At 32.2% G+C, this 27,594-nt stretch overlaps 2 protein-coding genes across 2 annotated transcripts; both read left to right on the forward strand.

The window, feature by feature from the left end:
- The first annotated feature begins 1,353 nt into the window (after window positions 1–1,353).
- LOC114321584 (purple acid phosphatase 3) lies at window positions 1,354–6,354 on the forward strand. The gene is made up of 7 exons (XM_082870539.1): window positions 1,354–1,755; window positions 4,735–4,891; window positions 5,005–5,112; window positions 5,233–5,357; window positions 5,570–5,698; window positions 5,799–5,866; window positions 5,995–6,354. Exons 1-7 carry the CDS (start codon window positions 1,543–1,545, stop codon window positions 6,206–6,208), a joined length of 1,014 nt encoding a protein of 337 aa, XP_082726665.1. The 5' UTR covers window positions 1,354–1,542; the 3' UTR covers window positions 6,209–6,354.
- A 6,350-nt stretch (window positions 6,355–12,704) lies between these two features.
- LOC114321570 (uncharacterized) lies at window positions 12,705–21,380 on the forward strand. Its single transcript, XM_082872359.1, has 7 exons — window positions 12,705–12,865; window positions 12,955–13,206; window positions 13,274–13,480; window positions 13,560–13,649; window positions 13,731–13,814; window positions 13,904–14,134; window positions 21,282–21,380. The coding sequence occupies exons 3-7, from the start codon at window positions 13,334–13,336 to the stop codon at window positions 21,378–21,380; spliced, it is 651 nt and encodes a 216-aa protein (XP_082728485.1). The 5' UTR covers window positions 12,705–12,865; window positions 12,955–13,206; window positions 13,274–13,333.
- The last annotated feature ends 6,214 nt before the right edge of the window (window positions 21,381–27,594 follow it).

Genomic DNA, 27,594 nt, shown 5'->3' on the forward strand with positions numbered 1-27,594 from the left:
AGAGAGGGCCGGAGAGAAGGGCTGGAGAGGATCTAGACTCGAGAGAAAGAGAAGTAGTGAATGCAAATTGATTGTACAAAAAATGAAGTTGTTCGAATCTTGTCATATGGCTGAAGGAATTAGTGCAGTAGTACTAAATTGGAACAAAGTGAGACCACTAAAACTTACTTTCACCATCAAGTCTGTTGCAAATTATCAAATCGAAGAAGGTATGATAGTTGAAGAATCAAAATGGAAGAATTTATTTATGTTTTTTTTTTAAAATTTAAGTATTAAAGTGTTAGAAAATTGTTTTGTTATTATAAAAAAAAATTTGAAAGTTTTGAGTTAAATTTTAAATAGGACTCACAATCAAAATGGGTTTGTAGTCATCTCCATGAGATGGCTATAAGTAGCAAAATTATTAATAGGTGAATGAGAGTCCGAAGTGTTCTATTTGAACATAGTAACAACATGGTAATAAAATTTAAAAAACTTATCTCACATTGATCAAAAAGAAACTAGTTTAGTATTTATATATTCTAAATTTGCACTTGGATTTGGATTATAAAAGGGGCACTTAATTTTTGTAAAAAGGGCGGACCTAGCTCAGATGCGGCCTACCCCACACGTGTATAACTGGACTAGGCGAGCGAGACATGTGATCCTAAAGCTAAGAGTAAGTGGAGTAAATAAACAATACTTCCGAAAGGTAAGGTACAAATAATAATGAATAAAATGAAGAGGATGTGACAACGTGGAAGGACGGAGTTGGTGGGTGCTTTTTTGTCCATTTACATTTATTACAAATGGATAGTATATGTATTATGCCCTTTTCTTAAAAAATAAATAAAGAAAGAAAATGTTTGGGGCCTCTAAATTGGGAGCACTAAAGGAGCTCTAGAGAATGGGTCCCACTGACTGATGTGATGTTTTGGCCTTAAGTTTTTTTTTTCTTTTTTTTTTTTGAATTTTCACCTCATTAGTGGTCCATTAGTGCTCCCAAATTAGTGAGATGTATCATTGTTGATAAATAAATAGATTGGCAGAGAGGTGATAGGAAAAAATAAAAACCAAAAAATCAATTAGATGCCAAAAGAGGTTTGTTGGGAGAAGTTGGCTTTTAATTATTTTTTTTTAATTTGTAGTAAAAGTTATAAGTTGATTTTTTTTTTATTTTTTTTTATTTGAAAAGTAAGTTTTTAGCTAAGTTTTTAGCTAATAGTAAAATTATAATTCTATTCTTTGTGGGTCAAAATGTGTTACGTGGATAAAATTATAAATATTTTAAATTAAATAGAAATAATTTAATTATTTTATTATAATTTCACATCATAAATAAATATTAATTAAAATAATTAAAAATAATTTTTTACGAACTTCTGAAATTATTTATCTAAAAGAACTAAAAATTTAATTAGATTTTTATTATCTTTCCAAAATAGCCAATGTATAAAGCTTATTGGCCATTGGCTTTTAGGGGGTGGATGCTATAAAAGGACTTTAGGCTCCATTAGTAAAGGAGGGTGCTTTTTACAAGCTCTCTCTCTCTCATCCAACGCCATGGCTGAATTGTTGATCGGAAACAAGAATATGAATCTCTCTCTTAAACTCAAGCTCTTCACTGCTATTCTAATAGGGCTGTGTTTCAGTGTCTCCATAGCTGAGCTCGAGAGGTTCGAACACCCTGCAAAAGCTGATGGGTCTCTTAGCGTTTTGGTGGTTGGTGACTGGGGAAGAAAAGGAAATTACAACCAATCTCAAGTTGCTCTTCAGGTCAACATCTCTCTCTCTTCCTCTCTTGATCACTCTTCCTTCTTAAATATTAGGTCTTAATGTAATTTCAAAATTATCATCTTCAAAGTAATTGTCAAGCATTTTTGCTAGAACATATTCATTTCATAACAAAGAAAGATTGAATTTTTTATTTTCTTTTTTCTTTTTTTTGGTTTTTGTGTTTGATAGATAGTGCTATTATTATATTTAACAATTATCAATGAAAATTTCTTTTTAAGTCATGAACATTATTTACTTTGTTTGCTTTTCGGAGTTTTCAAAAAAATAATTTTTTTTTTTTTTTTCCTCATGGCAATTCTTTAAGTGTGCAATTGCATACATATCCACTTGTGCAATTGCAAACATATCCACTTGCGCAAGTTGCCATAAATATATGTATGTTATTTCATATAAAATCGTATAAATTTTTACAAACATACATAATTTAATTTATAAAAATTTTAAAAATCATAACTTATCAATATTGGTGAAAAGTTAAGCAATTTTGTAAGGTGACTTTTGTATATTTGTGAGAATTTATACAAATACTTACTAATATGCACCTGACACACCAATCACTTCCTTTTTTTTCTCATTAAATTTTTTAACATTTTATTCAATTTTTTTTACTTTTTAGATTTATTTATTTTACATATATTTTAAATGAATACTTATTTTACATATATTTTATTCATAAAAATGAAAGCGACTAATAAATTTATCACTTGATAAATTTATTAAGATTTAGTAGATAATAATAAATCTAAAAAATAGGATATATTGGTAATTTATTCAAAATATTTTATTTTTAAGGTTATGTTTGGCATAGTCGTTTGGTTATTTTAGTTATAAAAAGACAAAATAAATTAAAAAATTAATAAGATAAAATATCATATTTAATAATAATTATTTTATTTTTTCTCTCAAAAAAATTAAAAAAAATTAAAAAAACTCATTCCAAATGAAATTTTTTAAATTCAGACTAAAATAACTAAAAAATTGAAAAGTCAATCAATATCCCAGACGAAACGAAGGCTAAGTTATTCTATACTGGAAATCAAACTTCAAAAAAGAATAATGATCAACTTTAACACAAAAAAATCTTAATTTTTAATTTTTCAAAAAAGATATATATTGTGTCTTTTTTTTTTCTTTTTTTTTTTTTGAGTGAACTTTTTCCAAATTTGATCTTTCTTACAAAAAAAATAAAATAAATAAATAAATAAAATCTAGTCTAAAAGAACATAAAATTTAAAACCAAAAAAAAGGAAAAACGAAACCTAAAAAAAAAAAAAAAAGAAAGACGAGGAACTAATTTAAAAGTATTTTCCAACGAGGTTAGATGGAGGACTAAGATTAAAATAATTATATATTTTTTTAAATGTTATCGTAGTGAATACTTACCTAGATGAACTTTATTATTCTAGTAATTGCTTTGAAGCTTTTAAGTGGTGAATGTACATTTCTTAGCTTCCAGTGAAAACATGACAACGCATGGCATTGTTGTGGGTATTAAGGGGGTATAATTCCAAGTGGATTCCATATTCTATTTGAATTAGAGGACAAGTTGATTGGGGCATTTTCCAATACATCCCCTCAAAAAGATACTTATTATAATACATCCCCTCAAAAAGATACTTATTATAGATAAGTTGTGACACTATAGCGTTGATATCCTAAAGTGTCGCAATGAAATTATTTTCTCTCATAATAATGAATCATAAATCTTATTTGGTGACGTTTGTGAGCGGATGCATTGTCAACCGAAAAAAAAAAAAATCTCTCAAATTATTATTACTTCTGTAAACGGTTATAGAGAGTTGGGTAATAGTTTCCGAAAACAAAAATGCTTTAGAGCTCTAATATAGGAGCTCTAATAGCTCTAATGGGAATGTGGGATCCCTTCTGATGTGATGTTTGTGCCTTGCCTTGTTTTTTTTTTTTTTTTTATTGCTTGGACACATCACTAGAGCTCAAATTAGAGCTCTAGATTTAGAGCTCTCTAGCATCTCCCTTTGGGAAAATATTCACTTTATTATGGGAAAAATTTTACTTTTAAAAGTTTTCTAACTTTGTTTTGTTTTTTTCCTTTGCATTTTATGTCCATGCTTTGAATTAGTGTTAAACAATTGACTGACTTTTTCAGAGGTATTATTATCAATATTGAATCAATCTCATCTAGATTTTGCTGAGAACAATCTAGGATTATATAATTTAATATTTTAATAAAATAATTCACTGATGTGCAAAACAGGATGATGTATATATATATATATATATATATTATAGTTGTTAATATATGACCTAGCTCAATTACTAGCTATAATAAGCTCACAACTGGTGAAGGTAGAAAACTATAGCTTCAAGTGAAAGCATGACAAAATATAAGATAGGTATGAAAGCTAGTGAAGAAGGTGGTATAATTCCATTTAGATTCTGTGTGCTCTCTCTTCATATTATAGGACAAGTTTGTACTTACCTTTTTTGTAATTTGTGAGGAAGATGGAGAGTCACATTATAGGGCCACATATTTATTGCCTTTCAGTCCAAATCAACATTACGTTACTAACTTCTTTTTTTTTTTTTTCTTTTTTGATTGGCTTTCTGTGTATTGAATAAAATAATGTCGTCAGCATATGTAACTTCCTTTTTTTTCTTTTTTGATTGGCTCTTTATGAATTGAATAAAGTAGTGTCAAACACTCCCTTTATTATTAAAAAAAATTATATAATTTTAAATTTTTTGCATTTTTTTTACTTGTTTTGTTTTTCTTTGGCATTTGATGCCCATGTTTTAAATTGGCATTAAATAATAATAAGAAACAATGTAACACTTATACTTTGATCAATTGGTTGACTTTTAATATTATCAAATTTTGGTTTGTGGCTTTGGCTAGTTGATTCTGAGAACAAGACAAATAACCATTTTAATGAGTTATTTTTCTGAATAATTAAAAATATTTAAATAAATATTTTGCAGATGGGCAAAACAGGAGAAAAGTCGGACATAGATTTTATCATTTCCACCGGTGATAACTTTTACGAAGATGGATTGACTGGAGTAGATGATCCAGCATTTGAAGAGTCATTTAGCAATATTTACACTGCCCCAAGCTTACAAAAACAGTGGTACACAGGTGAATTCAAGCTTCAAATTAAGATTATTATTGCAAAACTTTATTTTTCTTTAGCATTAAATAAATACTTAAATCTTTAAAATCTTTTTTTTTTTTTTTTTGTCTTGCTGAAGTTTTGGGCAACCATGACTATAGAGGAGATGTTTTGGCACAAATAAATCCCATCCTTACAAAAAAGGATAGGAGATGGCTTTGCCTCAGATCTTATATTCTCAATGCAGGTGAAGTAAATAAGACCCTTCTAATTTTGAAATCTCTTATTTATTTTTGACAAAAGATTGCATACTTTATTGAATTACATTTGGCATATATATATTCACTTCCTTTTACATGTTGAACAGAAATCGTGGAATTCTTCTTCGTGGATACAACTCCATTCCAAGATAAATACTTTACTGAGACAGACCATACTTACGACTGGCGAGGCGTGCTTCCTAGGAAGGAATACCTCTCAAATCTCTTGAAGGTGAATTGATACTAACATGAATAGTTGGTTCGTACGCACATTATATTACTTGGCCTAAGAAAACTTTTTTTTTTCTTTAGTTTCTGAAATGTTTATGAAACAAAAAACTAGGTTGGAAAAAATCATATGCCAAGTAACATATGCTAAAGAATTTAGATGGGTACTCTAATGTGAAATAAATGAACATTTTTTTTACCATTGATTTGTTATAGGATGTGGATTCAGCATTAAGTGCATCAAGCGCAAGATGGAAAATTGTAGTTGGTCACCATACTATGAGAAGCGCTGGACAACATGGCGACACAGTAGAGCTCGTAGCCAAACTTCTTCCAATACTTCAGGTAATATTACAAACAATGAAGTTTCAACTTTGTGCCTTTGAAAATTATGCTTCAAGCTACAATATTTTGTTACCTAAGTGATCCCATATTAATTTCTCAGGCAAACAATGTTGATCTTTACATTAATGGACACGACCATTGCTTGCAACACATCAGTAGTCCTGACAGGTAACATTTATACTAATCAAACTATTATAAGATATAGTTGAACTTTTGAAAACAAGAGAATTGGCTTGATTAAAAGTTACTAAATTGGTTCAAATTCATAATTTATTTTATACTATGATTGTTTTCAGTCCACTTCAATTTTTAACAAGTGGTGGTGGCTCGAAGGCATGGAGGGGTGATGTCAGTTGGTGGGATCCAAAGGAAATGAAGTTGTACTATGATGGACAAGGTTTTATGACACTCCAAATTACTCTAAATGAAATTGATGTTGTATTTTATGATATTATTGGCAATGTTTTACACAAATGGAGTGTAACCAAGCAGGTTTACGCTGCTGAATAGAGATGTTCACAGGAAAAGACATGCACTTGCAGATCTTATTTAATTATTAAGTTTGTTGTAAAACTTAAACTAGTCATGGAGGATATGTAAGTGAAACTTATTATTGTATAATGGCTTGCTTAATAGATCGGATTGTTGTATTGAAAGTAATTTTCTCATTGCTAATTGCTAATTGCTAATTGCTATAGATAAAATGCTGGCTAAAGCTCTATGTTTAATGGTGTACCTAAATGATGACTAAATTTTATCACCATACAAGTATGCCAACTATCCATCAAAAAAGTATATGCCAAACTATGTTTGGACTTCATATATACCCTAATTTCTCCATTAAATGCTAAGAAAATTTATTTTCAACAAACTTGTGACGACATGTTACCATTTAATAAGACATACGAGAGAACATGCTAATTAAGTCGTAGGAATATAGTAATGAAGACATGAAAGGGAGGATTGCATGAAATCAATAATTTGACTTTCATTTGTGAGTTATGACAAAAGATACAAAAACTTTAAACAAATATATATGGATTTTGGGAATTGTGATCATCTTCATTCTAAAGTTGTAATGGAAGATCTCAGTCTTATTAGTAGTATATAAGGATGGATATTGTCTAGATTGAGCAAAGTTTAAATTAGGTTTGCACTACTTAATGAGGAATTTTGTGCCTGTGCAAACCCAACCCATCCTAAACAGTGGGCCTATATACCAAGCTTGTCGATTGGGCATCTATATATATGTGGACTGTTTTATATAAAAAAATGTCAGCAAACTAGTTTCTAAAAAAATAACATAAAAATCATATAATCTACAGATAACAACAAAAAATTTAGAAATGCCAAGAGAGAAAAACAGCAATTTGTAACGACTTACAAGAATCAGGAAACAAACATAAACTTTCAGCCTTCAAAAATTTTAATTACTAGTTTAGTTGCCCATGGTGGGTTGGGTTGTTACCTGTTAGATTGGCAACACTTTATGTTTTTTGTTTTCATTTCTAATTTCTAATTTTTTATTTTTTATTTTTTATTTTTTTTTAAAGACAAAAACTTGTTTGTTGATTCCAAATTTTAAAAAAAAAAAAGAAAAAAGAAGAAAGTGTTTTTATTTGTTTCAAAAAAGAAATCTCAATCTTTCCTACTTCACCCATCACCTTCGCCCACCACCCCAAGGACCTCTGACATTGCCAATCAATTAACCATCAATGATCTCTAGGCAGCTTCAATGTCCGATCAGCCACCGTCTCTGATCTTCGGCAATCCTCTAGTCACTCTTTAACATCTTGCAACACTCTAATAACCAACTTCGGTGGCCACCTCACAGTCACCACCTCTGATAACTCATTAAACATGTTTTTATTTATAAAATAATTTTTACACTAAATTTTGTCCCTCTCCACCTCCTCACATTCCACCATCAATCACCACCACCTCTCCGCAACTCCCCACCGGTCGTTTCCTTCTCTCCACCCACCGCCACCACTAGTAAGTTCTCCAACCACGATTCTGTGCAGTAATGCTTATATTGTAAAACTTAGCTGGGTAATTCACAATCATTCTATTAACATAATTTGATGTTAGAATAGCATGGAAGAGAATCTAAAAAAAGTAAAATTGTAGTGAAAACTTGGAAATGTAAATGATCATCTGTGGTTATACATGCAGTCATGAAGCAAAATTTTAATTGGGCTGTGTTCTGAGTTGGCTAGGTTGCTGGCTAGGGCCTAAATATGCAGCAGTTAGGCTAGGCTCTGTTTAGTGTTATTAGTAAGCAGAAGTTATATAATCTATAGTTGTCTATTCTGGTTCAGACATTGTTTCAGTTGGGGAAATTAGTATTCAGTGGAAATTATATAAAATTATTACATGAAAAAGCTTATGATTTTAATTATTAATATTTATATAGTTTACCACTTATTTGTAGATATTTTTTGAAACTTCCCCTGGCCTGAAATTTCCCCAATTCAGTTCGAGTTTAACATTGGATTTTTTATTGGTTTTTTAGCTTTTTGATTTTAAAATCTAAAAAAGTTAATGTGTTTGGGATTACTAAAAAAATTTCTTTTTGTAGCTTTTTGCAAACAGATTTTTTTCTTTGTAGCTTCGAGCAATTTCAATGGTCAAAGCCAAATTGGCATTGCTAAAGTTAGTTTTTGTCTTGCTAAGGAAAAAAAAGAAGAAAAAAACTATTTTTTAGTTATACCACTCTAATGGCTCACATACTATTTTTATACAACCAATTCCCATATCAATTTTTGGCCATTGTTTTACTCCTCAAAAAGGTTTCTGTGATCGTAATTTAGTTTTTGTTAATGTGGCAAAAATGCCTTGGCCGAACTTCAAGCCAAATTTGGCTTTGCCAATTTTTGGCAAGACATTTGGCTCACCATTGGAGAAGTATTTTTAAAATGTGAAGCCAAAAAATGGCTTTCACGAGCGTTATATGTTAGATAATGTCTCAATGGGACCACATAATTAAATGTGGTGTTATCATTTATAAGAAGCCTACAATTTAAGTGATTCAATTTAGTTAATAGGCTTAAGGGTATATGTGTTATGGACCTAATGTGTAGATACTAGTTGTATAATTTCTATTTCTATGAGGAGCAGAAATAGAAATTAAAACATATTGGTTAAAGTTGGTTTTCATTCCTTTTGAACTTCCACAACCTTTCAGTTTTGAAAACCAATAAATAGAAATTAAAACCAATAATGGTTAAAGTTGGTTTTCATTCCTTTTGAACTTCCACAACCTTTCAGTTTTGAAAACCAATTACAACCTTTAAAAGGTTATGGTCCCTATTCCTTCTCTAGTGGAAAAATAAGAACACTGCCATTTTTTTTCTAAATCCTCTCAAGGAAAAACATAAGGCACCAATGGGGAAAAGATTAGAAGGCAATAACATAATCAATAACAAAGAGTTCATTGATAATCATTGATAATCACGCTTCCGTTTAACCGTTCATCAATGGATTCAGGTATGTCATTTTGTCTTGATTTCTTGATAATACACATGGTAAATTATCCAAAGTGTAAGGTTTATGTTCTGAAATTTATGTTGACAATTGGTATCAGAGCATGCATATCATGTGTCTTATCAGAATTGATATGCTTTATTCATTCTATTTAGTTTCCTGGAATCAGATTCTGAATTTTCTTATGGATGTAAATTTTGTTTTTCCCTGTTTTGTTCTGTGAAAATGGCAATCTGTTTTCTGGAATTGTAAAATGATTTGGTGGGCAGTTTTTTTTTTCTGTCAAATGGATGAACATCACGTATTTATATATATATAGATATATCTTGCGATTTGATCGGTTTATTTTTGAACATCATAAAAAAAAAAAAAAAAACTATTTGTTTTTGGACTCATCAATTCTATTTATATATGTATATATATAATTGGAATTGCTGCAGATTATATAACATATACGGGGTCACAAATTTAGAAATCTTTAAATTTAATGTAATTTCATACAACGTCTACAGAAATTTAATTTTCTAACATTCTCAATATAAGTCAATCACAGGTTCCTATACCTGTCATTGCTCGAGAAGTAGTTTCGGATCCTCAACCAGACAATGTTGTTCAAGATAATATAGTTCAAACCCCCATTCAAGATGAGGTAATTGTTCTTGAGGAACAAACTCTACAACCTCAACCTTAAGAATCTGTGCCATTAAGGCGATCCACCAGAGAAAGGAGATTTGCATTTTCAGATGATTATATTGTATATCTCCAAGAACATGAGGTAGAAAATGGAATGTCGAAAGATGATCCAATCAACTTTCGTCAAGTCATGGAAAGTTCCAACTCTCATAAGTGGATAGAAGCCATGAATGAAGAATATAAGGCACTGCAAGACCACTTAAGTTATATTGTGACAATAAGTCTGCAGTTTTATATTTCAATAACAACAGGAGCTCGACAAAATCAAAGCATATTGATATCAAGTTCCTAGTTGTAAAAGAAATAGTGCAGAGTGGACAGATTTTCATAGAGCACATTGGGACAAACTCCATGATAGCGGATCCACTTACGAAGGGACTACCACCCAAGGTCTTTCATGAGCACACTGCTCAGATGGGTGTTGTTCTATTTGAGAACATTCTGATTTAGTGGGAGTTTGTATTTATATTACTGCTTTATGTCAGCCTTGAGTTTTATCTATGTAATTAGATTAATTTCTGCAGAAATGAAATATTCAGTTTATTACGCTCTGTTACGTATTGTGAAGTATTGATCTCAATAAAGTTAAGTAGGACCAGTTGGAAATAGGCATGTATGGATCACATCACATGTAATTTCCATGCTACGCATCCATGATTGATCTATGTCATTTAGATGTATTAGTATACGTGACCATTGGTGGGTCGAGTTACGATTGATGTAACGAAGACCGCTTTGATCCTATATTAATATAGTTAATGGACAAGATTGTTTGGATACCCTCAAGTTATGATAACAAATTTCTGAGCTCACTAAAGTTAAGCACATTTTTCAGGATACATATGTGGTCCAGTGGGAGATTGTTAGATAATGTCTCAATGGGACCACATAATTAAATGTGGTGTTATCATTTATAAGAAGCCTACAATTTAAGTGATTCAATTTAGTTAATAGGCTTAAGGGTATATGTGTTATGGACCTAATGTGTAGATACTAGTTATATAATTTCTAATTCTATGAGGGGCAGAAATAGAAATTAAAACATATTGGTTAAAGTTGGTTTTCATTCCTTTTGAACTTCCACAACCTTTCAGTTTTGAAAACCAATAAATAGAAATTAAAACCAATAATGGTTAAAGTTGGTTTTCATTCCTTTTGAACTTCCACAACATTTCAGTTTTGAAAACCAATTACAACCTTTAAAAGGTTATGGTCCCTATTCCTTCCCAAGTGGAAAAATATGAACACTGCCATTTTTTTTCTAAATCCTCTCAAAGAAAAACATAAGACACCAAAGGGGAAAGGATTAGAAGGCAATAACATAATCAATAACAAAGAGTTCATTGATAATCACGCTTCCGTTTAACCGTTCATCAATGGATTCAGGTATGTCATTTTGTCTTGATTTCTTGATAATACACATGGTAAATGATCCAAAGTGTAAGGTTTATGTTCTGAAATTTATGTTTACATTATAACTTTGTCATTGGAGTTGCTATTATTTAGCCAAAAGTAGCATTTGTAGCTGATCCCAAACAGGGTGATTTTCTGCACCAAGTAAAAATGACTAGAAAAATGCAAACCGAGTTGTAGGACAAGGTATTTGTGTGCCTTTTTGAACTTTATTATTCCTCCTTGGAACAAATTATCACAAATACAACAATGTAATTGAGATACTGGATCAATTCTTTGCTTTATGCTTGAGTGTTAGCTTGACTTGCTTATTCATATCAGTTGAGAATCCTGTCTTCACTTTTGGTGTTTTGGTGAATTTTTGTTGAGGTTTGCATTTCAGGTGGTTGCATAGAATGGGGATAAGGAAAGGCGTGGGGTTTGGGGCTTGAATTTTTGGACTGTATGTATGCGTAGCATTTTTTTTGTATTTTTTATCAGTTTTTTAAGTTACGGTAGTTGGTAGGTATGGTGCTTGGGTGAAATGAGATTGGGACGGTGGGGTTTGGGAGCTTGAGTTTTTGGGCTATGCCTGTCTGTTTTGCTGGAAAAGAAGGCTACTTGGAGTATTTTTTGTGCATTTTTTTTTTTCCATTGAATAGTATGAAATACCGCTTAAACAAGGACTCCAACTGATCAAAATATTTCAATTATTCATACTTTATAGAGGCTCGACTACAAGGACTTTAACAAATTAAACCAAAGTTATAAATTAATATAAACCTCCCCTTAACTGCTTGAACTACAAAACCCCTATGGCTTTGTTTCTGTACTATAGGTTGGAGAAACAAGATAGAGTGAAATCCTTTAAATCTTGTCATAGCCTCGCGTGTGAGCTCACTTCACTTGATGTTAGAAGACTAACGCACACCAAATTACTAAAGAAGGACAAAATGGTAAATGCCAATGTTGTATACATGCATGTATACTTTGATTAATTCATGTCTACATGTGTTGATTGAAATATAAATTTTTATAATTCTCGATTACCCAAAGGAAATGTGACAAGTTGTTGAAAGGTTAAGGTGTTTGGCTATTTGAAGTTATTGGCTACCTTTTTGGAATTTGGCTTCTTGTAGTTGCAATGCATTCAAATTACCTCAAACTCTTGCCAAATCTCAATGTATATATACATATGTATCTTCTAGCCTTTTTATTTATATATTTGTACGAAGTAGATCAACTTTCTCCAAAGATCAATACTAATTTTTATTTTGTGTGTGGCCTACAGATAACTATGTTGAAGAGAAAGGTCAGTCGTCCTTGCACTAGGTCTGAAGTGTCGCGTCAACGTACAGTTCAGACAGCCGATGCCTCCCCTTCACAAACACCATCACAGGTCTCTCCACCACAGATGCTTTCGGCAAAACCACAGGTGCCTCTGTCACAACCATCACCACAGGCAGGCACCTCTTTCACAGCCATCATCAGCAACTAAATCACAAGTGCCTCCTTCACAGCCTTCGTCACCAGCTACTCCCTCACTCCCATCATTACACACGCATTCATCTTGACCCGCCATTGTTTCTGAGTCACGTGAGTTGAGCATTTATATATAAATTGTTTTTATGTTACAATATACTGCATTATTTTTGTCTAACATTCTCATTTTTGTTATTTATTAGGTCCAACAACGTTTGACAAAGATAGGAAGAAGTGTGGTCGAGGTATGCTAAGGGAATAAAGGAGTAGGGCACTGGAGTCAGAGTGGATGTACAGTTTGATGCTACCTTTGAACCAGTAGGGGACAGAGCTGCCTCGCTTAAGGGACAATTGGGGCATATAGTACGCAACGGGCATATAGAGTTCCCCTCACATACATTAATTGGAACTCAGTGCCCAAAGATGTCATAGAGTCCATTTGGAAAGAGGTTAAGGTATAAATCAAATTTTCAAACATTCTGGTATCCTTGTTCTGATATTTGCTAATTTGGTACTTTGTAGGATAACTTGATATTTGCTCCAGAGGGTTTTAAGCTAGTTTGCTTGGATTTGTGTAATAAGATGCGGAAGGATCACAAGAACAAGACAAAAAGCAAGTTCTATGTGCCTTTTAGGACATCTCTAGATATTAGTTTCGAAGTGCCTGTGAATATAATACCGGAGCAGTGGAGAGAGCTCGTGGAGTATTGGGGGAGTAAGGAAGCAGAGGTATAAGTATAACTAATATTTCAAAATTATGATATGTGGGTTAGTTGCATTAAATAGTAATGTTTAACTGATAGTATAGGAGATAGCAACCCGAAATTCAAAAAATCGAAAGCTTCGTGGCATAACTCATAAGACAGGGCGAAAGCACTTCTCCCAAATACACTATGAGGTATTGACTTACATACAAAATTATGACTTTATATATAAAGACACGTGAATTCTAACTTATATATTTGTTTTTGAATTTCAGATGAAAAAAATGGTGAGAGAACCGATAAGAAGCGTCTCTTCATTAAGACACAGAAAAGATGATCCAGAAATGGCTTTGCTCGTGGTGTATATATTTTTTATCTGGTTGGTTATTTTTTTTTAATAAAAAATTTATCTCGTTGCTCATTGCATGCTTATGTTTATTAAATGTAGACACAATTCAATGAGCACCTCTCTAAGGTGCCTGAGCACTTGCGGACAACAGGTACGCTAGATCAGATTTTCTGTGAGATGGTAGGAAAGGATGGAAAAAGTTATTGTCGGACCTATAGTTCTGCAGTGAGTGCATTGGATAAACAGGACACAAACCCATCCTATGCATTCAATCATTCAACAATCATAGAGATCGCTCAACAAGTCAAGGAGGAGGTGAAAGAGAAATTTGTTGGACAATTTTCACTGTATTTAAAAGATTTAATTCTATTGTGTACACAACAACAATTAAAATTTAAAGAAATAAAGAAAATGAGAGAATTTGTTTGATTACAAAAATCAAACTCGAAATAATAAATAAATAAATAAAATCACAGATTTTATTTTGTTACAAAAACAAAAATAAAATTTGATTAAATAAACAAATAAAAACAGAATAAAATTAAACAACTTACTTGGTTAATTTATTTAAATAACTTTTCTGATCAAGTCCAGTGTTTAACACTGTGTCCTTAAGACAGATTCGTCCTCTCCACGGTGCTTTCAGAATTTGGACGTCTATCTCCCAGGATGAAATGATCTTACCACAAACAATAGCAGCACTACAAATTGTTTGCCTTACGAACACACTAAGTGTTTACACTCTTTCTTTCGGAAATAAAATGCAGCAAGATGAAGAATATAATTTGCAGAGGATGGAGTACGAAAAATTTCAGTAAAATCCAAATGGGAGGCTAGTCTATTTATAGATGTAAAGGTGGCTTTTGGTTTTGAATTGAACAGGTATGAAACCTGTTAGATTCAAATTTAAACAGATTTGAATCTGTTTATTCAAACAGATAGAAACGGGAAGGGCTCTGTTTGGATGAGCAATAAATTCAAAACAGTTTAATTCTGTTTGAAAACGGGAAAGGCTCTGTTTGGATGAACAATAAATCCAAACCAGTTTAATTTGAATTCTGGATTTTATTTTAATAAAAAATAAAATTAAATTCAAATGTTTTTGGCCCAAAAAGATTAGAAGCCCAACCACACACCACACACCACGCACCCGCGCCCAAGCCCAGCCCGCCCGACCGAACGGCGCACGTGTGTGGTGATTTTTGGGTCCAATGGGTCTAGCCCATTTTGCCCATAACCTCTCCCTCTAAAACACTTGGGTACCCCTTGGGGCACACCCCAAGTATCTCACCCTAAGCCTTATAAACCCTTTCAAAACTTCCCACCAAATCAATGTGGGACAAGCCAATTTACAACTTTAAGGAATTTCCACCATAACTTCATTTCCATGGAGCACACTTTGGCTTCAATTTCCCATTCACTCGGTAATGGTTTTGAACAATCAAATATACCACATGAATCACAACGCGGCATAGAACGCGTTACCACTTTGACCCGAGTAAATCGATGCTCGGGGCCCACCTAAAAAATAGACCAAACTTGAGAAAAAATTCTGGTTTTACCCAGAATTTTTCCACCATTTCCAATAATCCCCCACATGAATGGAATTTGATGACAACGGAAATGCAACAATATGCAGACTTTAACGAAAGAGTATAAGTCGGAAATATCTTGCATCAGGATAGGTAGTTTTCGGCCTTGAACCTTCCCTAGTGATAACCTATCGGACTTACTGGCTAACCAATGGACGCGATGCCTTGAATTGTTCAGCCGTTTGTGTAAGCCAAGACAATAGATTTCACACAAAATATCTTCTAACACATCGTGGTTCTCACTGTTGTGTTCATTTTGGCCTTGAACGCGCCTGGTTTTTATAAGTGTTTCTAGAGAATTTAGCCTCTTTATTCTCATAGAACCGGCCCCAGTTCGACACTCATATAGGTGATTCTTATTGTGAGTATCTCCTTATACTCGTCTTGATTTTATACTTTAATCAAGATATAAGTAATCATTAAAAGCAAAGCTTATCCTTATACCCCTGCATACAACATATGTTGCAGATATCACTCTCACCATAGGAATGGGTAGGGAAGTTTTAATCCCTTGGTGATTTCTGGTGAGCCATACATAACTTAGTTATCCCTTTGAACTTAGTTCTTGGGATCCCCAGTCATATAAGTAGGGTTACCATTATGACGACTCTTATGTAATAGGCTTTAATCCCATCCCCTTCGATGAACTATACACTAGCTCTTTTGTCAAACCTTTTGTTAACGGATCCACAATATTCTCTTTAGATTTTATATAATCTATTGAGATTATTCCGTTTGACAACAATTGCCTTACGGTATTATGTCGACGACGAATATGTCGTGACTTACCATTATACATATGATTCTGTGCCCTGCCTATTGCAGCTTGACTAACACAATGAATGCAAATAGCTGGCACAGGTTTTGGCCACATTGGAATGTCTTCTAAGAAGTGACGAAGCCATTCTGCTTCTTCTCCTGCTTTGTCCAAAGCAATGAACTCGGATTCCATTGTGGATCATGCGATGCATGTTTGTTTGGTGGATTTCCAAGAAACAGCAGCGCCTCCTAAAGTAAAGACATATCCACTAGTGGATTTTGAATCTTTAGTATCCGATATCCAATTTGCATCACAATAACCTTCAAGTACTACTGGATATCGAGTAAAGTTCAAACCATAATCACGGGTGAATCTTAGATATCTAAGAACCCGAATAATCGCTTTCCAATGGTCTTCTCCGGGATTACTAGTGTACCTACTCAATTTACTGATAGCATAAGCTATATCAGGACGAGTACAATTCATTAGGTACATTAGGCTTCCAATGATTTGGGAGTATTTTAACTGAGACACTGCATCACCTTTATTTTTTGATAAATAAAGACTGATATCTACGGGTGTTCTAGCTAAATTCAAATCATCCTTGATAAATTTATCAAGAATTTTCTCAATATAATGAGATTGAGATAATGCATATTCGTCAGATGTTTTAGTAATTTTCATTCCTAATATAACATCTGCAACCCCCATATCTTTCATATCAAATCTTTTGTTAAGCATCTGCTTAGTTGATTTGATCATGTTTTGACTGCTTCCAATGATAAGCATGTCATCCACATAAAGACAAACTAGGACATATCCTTGGTCAGTGTTTTTAACATAGATGCATTTGTCACATTCGTTTATCTTAAACCTATTAGTAAGAATTGCATGATCAAATTTTTCATGCCATTGCTTAAGTGCTTGTTTTAATCCATAAAGGGATTTTACAAGTCGACAAACTTTCTTTTCTTGCCCTGATACTACAAACCCTTCGGGTTGTTCCATATAGATCTCTTCATTTAGATCACCGTTTAAGAAAGATGTCTTAACATCCATTTGATGTATTTCTAAATTAAACAACGCTGCTATAGAAATAAGCATGCGAATGGATGTTATTCTTGTCACAGGGGAATATGTGTCAAAATAGTCCAGACCTTCCTTTTGTCTATAACCTTTAACAACAAGTCTTGCTTTATTCTTGTCAATTGAACCATCTGCTTTCATTTTTCTCTTGAATATCCATTTATATCCAAGAGGTTTAGAACCTGATGGAAGATCCACCAATTCCCAAGTATGATTCTGCATAATGGATTCAATTTCATTATTAACAGCCTCTTTCCACAAAGTTGCTTCAGGACCTGTCATTGCTGCCTTAAAGCTTTGAGGTTCATTTTCTAACAAGTATGTCAGAAAAGCTGGACCAAAGGATTTTGATGTTCTTGCTCTCTTACTTCGCCTAGGTTCATCATTAGTTAAATCCTGTTGGTCGAGACTATTACTAGTCTCTTGTGTTTGATTGTCATTAGTCTCTTGACTTTGTGTACAATCATAAATTCTTTTCTGTGAACTTAATTCCTGTCCTTTCTTGTAAGGAAAGACGTGTTCAAAAAACACAGCATTCCTTGACTCTATAATAGTGTTCACATTTATATCAGGTATTTCTGATTTACAAGTCAGAAACCGATATGCATTACTATTCTGAGCATAACCAATAAACACACAGTCTATTGTTTTTGGTCCAATCTTAGTCTTTTTAGGAACAGGAACTTCAACTTTTGCCAAACACCCCCACACTTTTAAGTATTTGTAGGAAGGCGATCGACCTTTCCACAATTCATAAGGAGTGCTGTTGGTTTTCTTGTGGGGTATTCTATTAAGAACATAATTAGCAGACAAAAATTGCTTCCCCTCACAAGTTCTGTGATAAACCTGAACTTAGTAACATGGGTGCTGTAGTTTGGTGAATAATACCATGTTGTGCACAAAATACATTTAATAGTGCATCATATTCACCACCCCTATCACTTCTAATATAAATCAATGAATTTTAAAACAAATTCAAGAAAAAACCAAAATAATTATGACTACTCAAGTCAGATTTAATGTTTTGACAAAATCATATCCTCATAAAAATTTTGCCTAAGAATCAAACAATTCAAAAACCCATTTGATTGTATACATTCTTGCAACTCAATAACAAATAAATGTCACTGTCAAAAAAAATATTTGTGACAGAAGAAAATTAAATTATCTCAGCTAATGCAAGAGATACACCCCCATATTAATAAAATGGTTCATGGTTTAACAAATTCTACTACGCAAGTAAAATAATTATTAATGACATTTCATGTCACACAATTCAAAATAAACTAAAAATCAACGTAAAAGCTTTCTTAAATTACTTCCCAATTAAATGGAACGATATAATTACATACATCTTCATGTTTAAATTTCTCTGGTGTTTAAACACCCATTCAAAATTGATTAGAAATATTCTAATTAACCTGCTTATGTCCAAAGTCGACATAACAATTTATCATTCCAAATCACTTGAAATTATTGTTAAGAAATAACTTGAGTTGATATCATACATGCATATCAAACGCATCAACTAAAAATAATGAATTAACAAAATAAATTAATCATGTACAATCCCATCACTTGCATCATGAAATAAAAGGATTCTCAACTCATAAAAAAAATCCAACGCATTTAAACTTTAAACTTCAAAATGACAAAACATACCTTCATTTAATAAGTTTGATTTGTACATAAATAAACAAATTAAATATGCATTAAAATGTTCTTCTGAATATATATATATATATATACATTTTCCGACTCAAGTGTAGAAACAATTCAAGACTATGAATCCACATTGTAATAAAAATAAAATTAGTTTGTAAAACTAATATTTTACTCTAGAAACAAATTCTTCCATGTAAACTCACGATGAACTATGATAAAGTCAAAATAATTAACACATTTTCACAAAGGGTTCAAAAATAAGTGGTCTACCAAACGAAACCATAAGTTACTTACAAAATTAACAGATTGTGATCGAGTCACAAAGTTACATGATTGATTAACAAAATTAATTTTCTAGTTACTAAAACCAGAAAATAAATTACAATACAAAATAATTTTATTTTCCTTGTTACTAAAACTAGTAAAATAAAATACCGAAATAATATCTGATTACAAAAATCAGAAAACCAAACCACAAATTAATTTTCTAGTTACTTAAACCAGAAAATAAATTATAACACAAAATCATTTTATTTTTCTTGTTACTAAAACTAGAAAATACTGTAATTTTATTTTCCTTGTTACTGAAACTAGAAAATAAAATACCACAAAACTATCTGATTACAAAAATCAGAACAAACATAAAATAATTTTTTAGTTACCAAAATCAGAAAATAAATTAAAACACAAAATAATTTTATTTTCTTTGTTACTAAAACTAGAAAATAATATAATTTTATTTTCCTTGTTACTAAAACTAGAAAAATAAAATACCAAAATAATTTTCTGTAACACCAAATAATATTCTGCAATTGTTAATGACACCAGTATATTACTACTAGTTGTCAAAGAAAAGAGACAGTATATTACTACTATCTGTCAAATAGCATAAATCACTATTTGTTTTTCCAACCAGAATATTAATTTGAAAACACAGAAAATTAAATACAATGAAGATACCCAAAAAGGGTTCTGTCTTAAGATTGTTGGACAATCTTCACTGTATTTAAAAGATTTAATTCTATTGTGTACACAACAACAATTAGAATTTAAAGAAATAAAGAAAAGGAGAGAATTTGTTTGATTACAAAAATCAAACTCGAAATAATAAATAAATAAATAAAACCACAGATTTTATTTTGTTACAAAAACAAAAATAAAATCTGAGTAAATAAACAAATAAAAACAGAATAAAATTAAATAACTTACTTGGTTAATTTATTTAAATAACTTTTCTGATCAAGTCCAGTGTTTAACACTGTGTCCTTAAGACAGATTCGTCCTCTCCACGGTGCTTTCAGAATTTGGACGTCTATCTCCCAAGATGAAATGATCTTACCACAAACAATAGCAGCACTACAAATTGTTTGCCTTACGAACACACTAAGTGTTTACACTCTTTCTTTCGAAAATAAAATGCAGCAAGATGAAGAATATGATTTGCAGAGGATGGAGTACGAAAAATTTCAGTAAAATCCAAATGGGAGGCTAGTCTATTTATAGATGTAAAGGTGACTTTTGGTTTTGAATTGAACATGTATGAAACCTGTTAGATTCAAATTTAAACAGATTTGAATCTGTTTATTCAAACAGCTAGAGACGGGAAGGGCTCTGTTTGGATGAGCAATAAATCCAAAACAGTTTAATTCTGTTTGAAAACGGGAAGGGCTCTGTTTGGATGAACAATAAATCCAAACCAGTTTAATTTGAATTCTGGATTTTATTTTAATAAAAAATAAAATTAAATTCAAATGTTTTTTGCCCAAAAAGATTAGAAGCCCAACCGGACAGACGGACGGCGGCGGCGGCGCACGTGTGTGGTGATTTTTGGGTCCAATGGGTCTAGCCCATTTTGCCCATAACCTCTCCCTCTAAAACACTTGGGTACCCCTTGGGACACACCCCAAGTATCTCACCCTAAGCCTTATAAACTCTTTCAAAACTTCCCACCAAATCAATGTGGAACAAGCCAATTTACAACTTTAAGGAATTTCCACCATAACTCCATTTCCATGGAGCACACTTTGGCTTCAATTTCCCATTCACTCGATAATGGTTTTGAGCAACCAAATATACCACGTGAATCACAACGCGGCATAGAACGCATTACCACTTTGACCCGAGTAAATCGATGCTCGGGGCCCACCTAAAAAATAGACCAAACTTGAGAAAAAATTCTGGTTTTACCCAGAATTTTTCCACCATTTCCAACAAAATTTAGACTAGAAATCGAGCAATTGAATGCGCGAATTACTTTTTTGGAGTCCCATTGTTGGAATGTAGATGTGGAGTACAAAAAATAGTATACATAGATATTTTAACAGCTTTAAATTATATAGATGCAAATGTTAACATGTGATATAAAATTTTGTAGGTTTCGGATGCATCTAGTGAGCACCTATTTGTGGAGTCCGTAGGAGATGACATTTCACAGTCACAAGAAGATTCTCATGCGCCATCACCATCTTCATGATCTTCTAAATAGGTAAACATACATATGTTAAAATGCAAAACATAGTTAAGGGTTGTCCGACTGAAAACCCTTTGTGGCATTAGGAGGTTGAGAGTAACCCTACTAAAAGCCCAGATTTGTTGTTGTGTTCGTTTTATAGCCTATTGAAAACCCGAATTTGTAAGCTTTAGATAATTTTGTAATTTTTAATTGTCTGTTTAAAATTTGCAATTAATTGGTTTTAGAATTTAGATTTCTAAACAGGGGTCTTATGGTACTACATGTTGGGAAATTTTCAAAATGGGTTTACAAATTTATAGTTTATTTTTGGATGTTTCCAAAACCTTCCATGTTTTTCTTTGGAAAGCATGAAATAAGCTTGGGGCTTTGTCCTACATCGGAAAGAAAAGAAAACATGGAACACTTAATAAAGTGCTACATGAAATATTCTATTGAATATGATATTATGGGATGAATGCTAGTGTACACGCACTCACATCGCAAGGATGATGGTTTACACCATCCGCGCCCGCTTGGCGGGGGCAGTAGCGTTTGATGGCGCACTTTGCACTTAGCATGGACACCAATGAGGGCGCTTTCCTATTTGCATTGGACAGGTTAAAGCAATGACGTCGATCCAACGTGGCTGTAGATCGTTGATCGGGTTAGTACTTTGCACTTAGCATGGACACCGATGAGGGCGCTTTCCTATTTGCATTGGACAAGTTAAACCAATGACGGCTGCGAAATCAGCCATTTTATTCTATCCACAAAATTCAGAAGCATTCCTACAATTATCTCTCTCTCCCTCTTGATTTTGAGTTTTCGATCAAGAGTTTCTTTAAGCAATTTCTACTTTTCTTACTAGTAATCTAGCTCTGCAGATCTGATTATCGGTGTCTTGATTTTCTTGATTATATCAAGAGTATTCTGAAAGAAAGTTTGGCTTTTCTTACTAGTAATCAAGCTCTGCAGATCTGATTATCGTGTCTTGGTTTTTTTGATTATATCAAGAGTATTCTGATCTATTGTCGTAAGTGCAGACGCCGATAGACTTGATCTTTAGATCAGGCTTCATTGTATCCTAGACGCAAATTTGTTGTAACCCCATGCACACTTTTTTGTGGGTGCAAATATTGTCTTTAGGAAAGCGACTTAGTAACGCGACTTGAAGCATCAAATTTATGTTCTATATAGACAAGTTCATCGCCAAATTTTGAAGACTCAAAGGCCACCAACTAAAGAATTCAAGACGATTTGTTCCAACAATCTAAAGACAATATTTAGATATTGCGATATATATTTAGAAAATGACTCAAGATTTCATAAAGCTTGACTGTTTTGATGGAGGAAATTTTCGAAGCTAGTAAAAGAAGATGCACTTTTTACCCACCAGTCTCAAAGTGGTCTATGTGCTAACTACCCCCTATCCGGTAGAGCAAGAAGATGAGACTATGGAGTAAACCCGCACAAGAACCAAATGGGAGAATAACGACTACATTTGTCGAGAACACATTCTGAATACGCTGTCAGACTCTTTGTTCGATGTGTATCAACATCTGGAAACGGAAAGGCAACTATGAAACATATTACAGTCAAAGTACCTCACCGAGGATGTCACCAGTAAGAAATTTCTTGTTAGTAATTTTATGCGTTTTACTATGATTGATACAAAGCCCATTATGGAACAATTACATGAGATCCGACATATGCTGAGTCAGTTTCGACAAAAGAATATGAACATGGATGAATCTACTGTAGTTTCATCTATAATAGAGAAACTGCCATCTTTTTGGAAGGATTTAAAAAAAAAAAAAAAACTCTGAAACACAAAAATGAAGATCTTACTTTAGAAGAATTGGTTCAACACCTTTGAGTTGCGGAAGTGTCAAGGCTTCTTAAAGGTAAAGATAACCAATTGGCTCAAACTTCCAAGATCCACATAGTGGATGATGGCAAAAGGTTTAACAAAAAAAAATGTAAGAGTGAACCCTGTGATAACCCAAAAATAATTTTTTTTAAATAATCAGTGCATAAATTAATTGAGTAATATTTAAATTGGAGTGTTGTGAAAAGTTATGTGCGAAAATGATTTTTTTTTAAAAAAAATATAATTTTCGTTCTCAGAAATTATGAATTTTTTATTATGTTGTTCTTATAAAAGTCTAGCATGTTGGATAAAAATTTCAAAATTTAATGGTGAGTATTTATTTTTTTTTGAAAATTTGCAGACTGATTCAGTTTAATTTATAGCAGAATTTGAAATTGAGTTTTAGGTGTTTGGACTATGACTTGAGATAAATTGTTGGGTCTATTTTGGTATATAATTGGACCATGTTTGGCTTATGGGTGGGATCCATGACTTAGATTTAATTTAAATTGAGTTTGTTTAATAACTCATGTTTAACTGTTTGATCCTTTTTAATTAGGTAATTGGTAGTAACCACCTTAGGAGTTGTTATTATTTATTAGGTAGAATTGTAATAAATATTTGATAGTTGATTTATGATGTGTATTGAAAAATTATATATTTTTATAGTGAATAAATAGATATATATTTCATGGTGAGCAAAATGTTATATTTTGTAGTGAGAAAAATTATATTATTTTATAATTTATATTATAAAATTTAGAAGTATTATTACAAAAGCTATATTATATTTTTTTTGAAAAACTCATTCTTGGAAAAGCAAACCCACGTGGGGTTGCTTCCCCTTTTTTGCCTTGCCCATCATTTTCCTTTCCCATTCATTTCTTTTTGGGTTTGGAGCACAGAGCTCCTGCTCTCTCTCTCTCTCTCTCTCCTTGTTTACCATTGTTGTTCAATCTTTAAGCTTGAAATGGGAGTCTTTAGAGTGAGATTTTGCAAAAGTGTTGTAAATAAAAATCAGAGAGCTCATCGTCATCTTCGCAATGGTGGTTTCGGATCCATGATTGGGCGATGTTTGCTTTTTCGAATTTGCTTTTCTTCATATTTGAGGTAGGAATTTTCTTCATATTATTACATTAAAACTATGTTGGGGTTATTTTGAGAAAATATGTCATTATAAAAAGTATTGCATATATATTTTATTTTTTTTCAGATTTTTGTTTGATAATTTTTTGGAAGAAAAATTATATTGAAGTGTTAAGGACATTGATGTTTGAAACTTGATTTGGGAAAATCATCTTGTGTTGATAATTTTGTTAAAAATCCGAAAATAAAATTTATAGTTGTATGGGTTGTATCTATCTCATATTATGGTTAGATAATTTATTTTGAGAAAAATAATGTTGAAATATTTATCTCATCCTTGAGTTGTGGAATTTATTTTTGAGAAAAATAAATTGGCATTGAGGAATATCGTGTAAATTGTTGAGTTTGGATTATAGAGTTGTTTTGGGATTAAAAACTCTAAAAGTGTTATGGTCATGATATTTTATACAAGATAATATGGTGATGGTTAGGTTGTGTTCATTTTTGTAAAAATGAAAATGTGAAATGTAAATTTTTGAATTCACAACCTTGAAAATGTTACTCTTTGACATATTTTATAATTTTTGAGGTAAATATCATGTTGATTAGATAATTTTAGAAAAAGTTGTGAAATTGTTATTTGCAGAGATTTAGGGAAAATTGGCTAGACATGAAATGTAGGTGTATCTGAAAGATGAGACATGTGAGGTTAAGTTAAGCGTTATTAATTTGGAAGATGGTGAAAATAATGAACTTACTAATTTGATGAATTAAATTTGTTTGGTTAATATTTTAAATCCTACGTAATTAAAGCGGTGTTATTGGGTTTAATTCCTAACTTTAATATTATAACGTTAAAAGTGACGAAGTTGACCAAGTATGAGATTTGGAGAAATAAGCGATATTGAGTTGATGTTGTACGATATTGGATTCTTAGTTTTACTAGTTGAGTAATGTTACAATAATAATTTCATACTTGAAAATTTTTATGAGATATTTATATTGTTTGACGGTTTTTGACAAAAAAAGAATAGAATGTGATTTTTAGCTCACTTGGAGCAAATGGATGAATTGGATTAAAACAAAAATGAGTTATCAAAATTTTTATTTATTTTTTTTTTCTTCCTTGGTTTAATTCGATGGGGTAGATGTTGATAATTGAAAATTGAACAATCGTGTTATATTTTATAATTATAGTCAAAAGAAGATTTTGATATAATTGATTAAGTGTAGGAATATTCATTTATGCTTATTGAGAATTATGATTGAACTTGAAGATTCCGAGATTTTACTCACATGAGAAAAATGAGAATTTGATTCTATTTAATGTTTGGGATGGAGATGAGTTTTGGAAAGATTATAATTATCTTTCATTGATAAAGTAAGTGAGTTAGAAATTAATGAAACCTTGAACCCACCTTGGTGTTATATGTTATTGCTATTGATGAACCTCTTGTTTAAAAGTTTTGATTTTGGTAACCGGTAGAGGATTTCGATGTTGATATTTAAATGAGGAGATTCTTGGAAAGGTAAGAAAATGTTTGATTTTGAAAGTTTGTTTTATATAAAGAATATTGTTGAATTGTCTTGAAAAGACTAGGTTGGAAGTTGTTGATTTACATGTGGTACTTACATGGACATTGACATTATTATATTATCTCTTGGGATCGTATCATGATATTACATTGATAGAGATATGGAAATTGATCACAATGGAGCATTGTGTGGTGGAATTGAAATTGAAATTGAAACTATCTTAATGCATTGTTACATATTGCATTGCCATTCCATTTCATTGTTATCATGGATTTCGAATTGCAATTGAAAACTATTGTTTTGAGAAAGGAATTGTTTTTGGTGAAACAAGATCATTTTGATTTATTTTGGGTAAATACGTTGGTAAGTCCTGATAGAGGGTGTAGTTTGATATTGGTTAAGTTGGCCTGAGTGTCTAGGGTGAAAGACCAAAAACACGCGTGGAGGAGGTACCACTGCCCTTCAGGTGAGAGACTGGTAAAGTGGGGATTCGGTAGAGCTCGATATGCCTACTTGCAAATACCAGCCTAGAGATTACCTGAGTTGTATTTACCATCTTAGAATTTTATTGAAATTATTGGATTAATGTGTTTTCAAATTGGCATTGTGCATAAGATTTTCAAAAGATGAAAAAAAATATTTTCAGCATGATATGACATATGCATTCATCTCATAAGACTGTATAAAATGTATTTGATGCTTTGTTAGATATTATTATGAATTGTTTAATTATTTGATTCAATTGATAATGAGATAAATGAATGAATTGAAAAGGGTGTCATGTTGCTATTGAAGCATGTTTATTTATTTAAGTTAACTGGTTGTGGTTAATTAAATAAATTGGATTTGGTGTGGAAAACATCAAAGAGAATGGGTCTTAAGCCCACTTAACATAATCACTCTTAGTGGAAACTCGACTCAACGCTTAAAGAAACATCAAGTCTTGAGTTTAATGAGCACAAGTACACCATATGTCGTGATTGCAAGCACTTAGTTTTATTTCATTTTCATCCCAAGGTTGAAGTGTTTGGTACCTGTAATGTGAAAAGAAGAGGATGAGTTAGCAAACTCTTAACAAGCTCTCAACTGAGTTGTTAGGGTACTGTAAATTACAGGGATACTCTTAGTGAGCTTACCTATGTTAGTGTAAGAGGTGGTGCCGCTTCCTATGAGTCCAAGGGCTTGACTCTAGAGAGCTCATGAAACAGGATATAGACATAAGGCCAATCCACGTGTCGGTTTGTTTGAATACTTGAGGTAAACTGTACTGTGCGTGAGACATGTCTGGTTAGTCGAATAAGATCACTGGTTTAAAGACAAGTCTACTATGCCATCTTAACTAACTTTGAGATGTATTCACTAAGTGAATGATTCAAATCGTAAGATATCTTCACCTATGCATAAGGCTGCCAAGTGAGCCAAGAATTATCATCTGATATTTTGAAAATGGTGAGGGAATGATGGGGAATTTTCAAAATGGGTTTTCAAATTTATAGTTTATTTTTGGGTGTTTTCAAAACCTTCCATGTTTTTCTTTGGAAAACATGAAATAAGCTTGGGGCTTTGTCTCACATCGGAAAGAGAGGAAAACATAGAGCACTTAATAAAGTGCTACATAGAATATTCCTTTGAATATGGTATTATGGGATGAATGCTAGTGTACATGCACTTACATTGCAAGGATAGTGCTTCACACCATCCGCCCGCGCGCGTAGCGTGGGCTGTGTGGCGTTTGATGGCACA

This window comes from Camellia sinensis, chromosome 5, assembly GCF_055761805.1.
Source record: "Camellia sinensis isolate YWXY chromosome 5, ASM5576180v1, whole genome shotgun sequence".
In the NCBI taxonomy this organism is placed as follows: domain Eukaryota; kingdom Viridiplantae; phylum Streptophyta; class Magnoliopsida; order Ericales; family Theaceae; genus Camellia; species Camellia sinensis.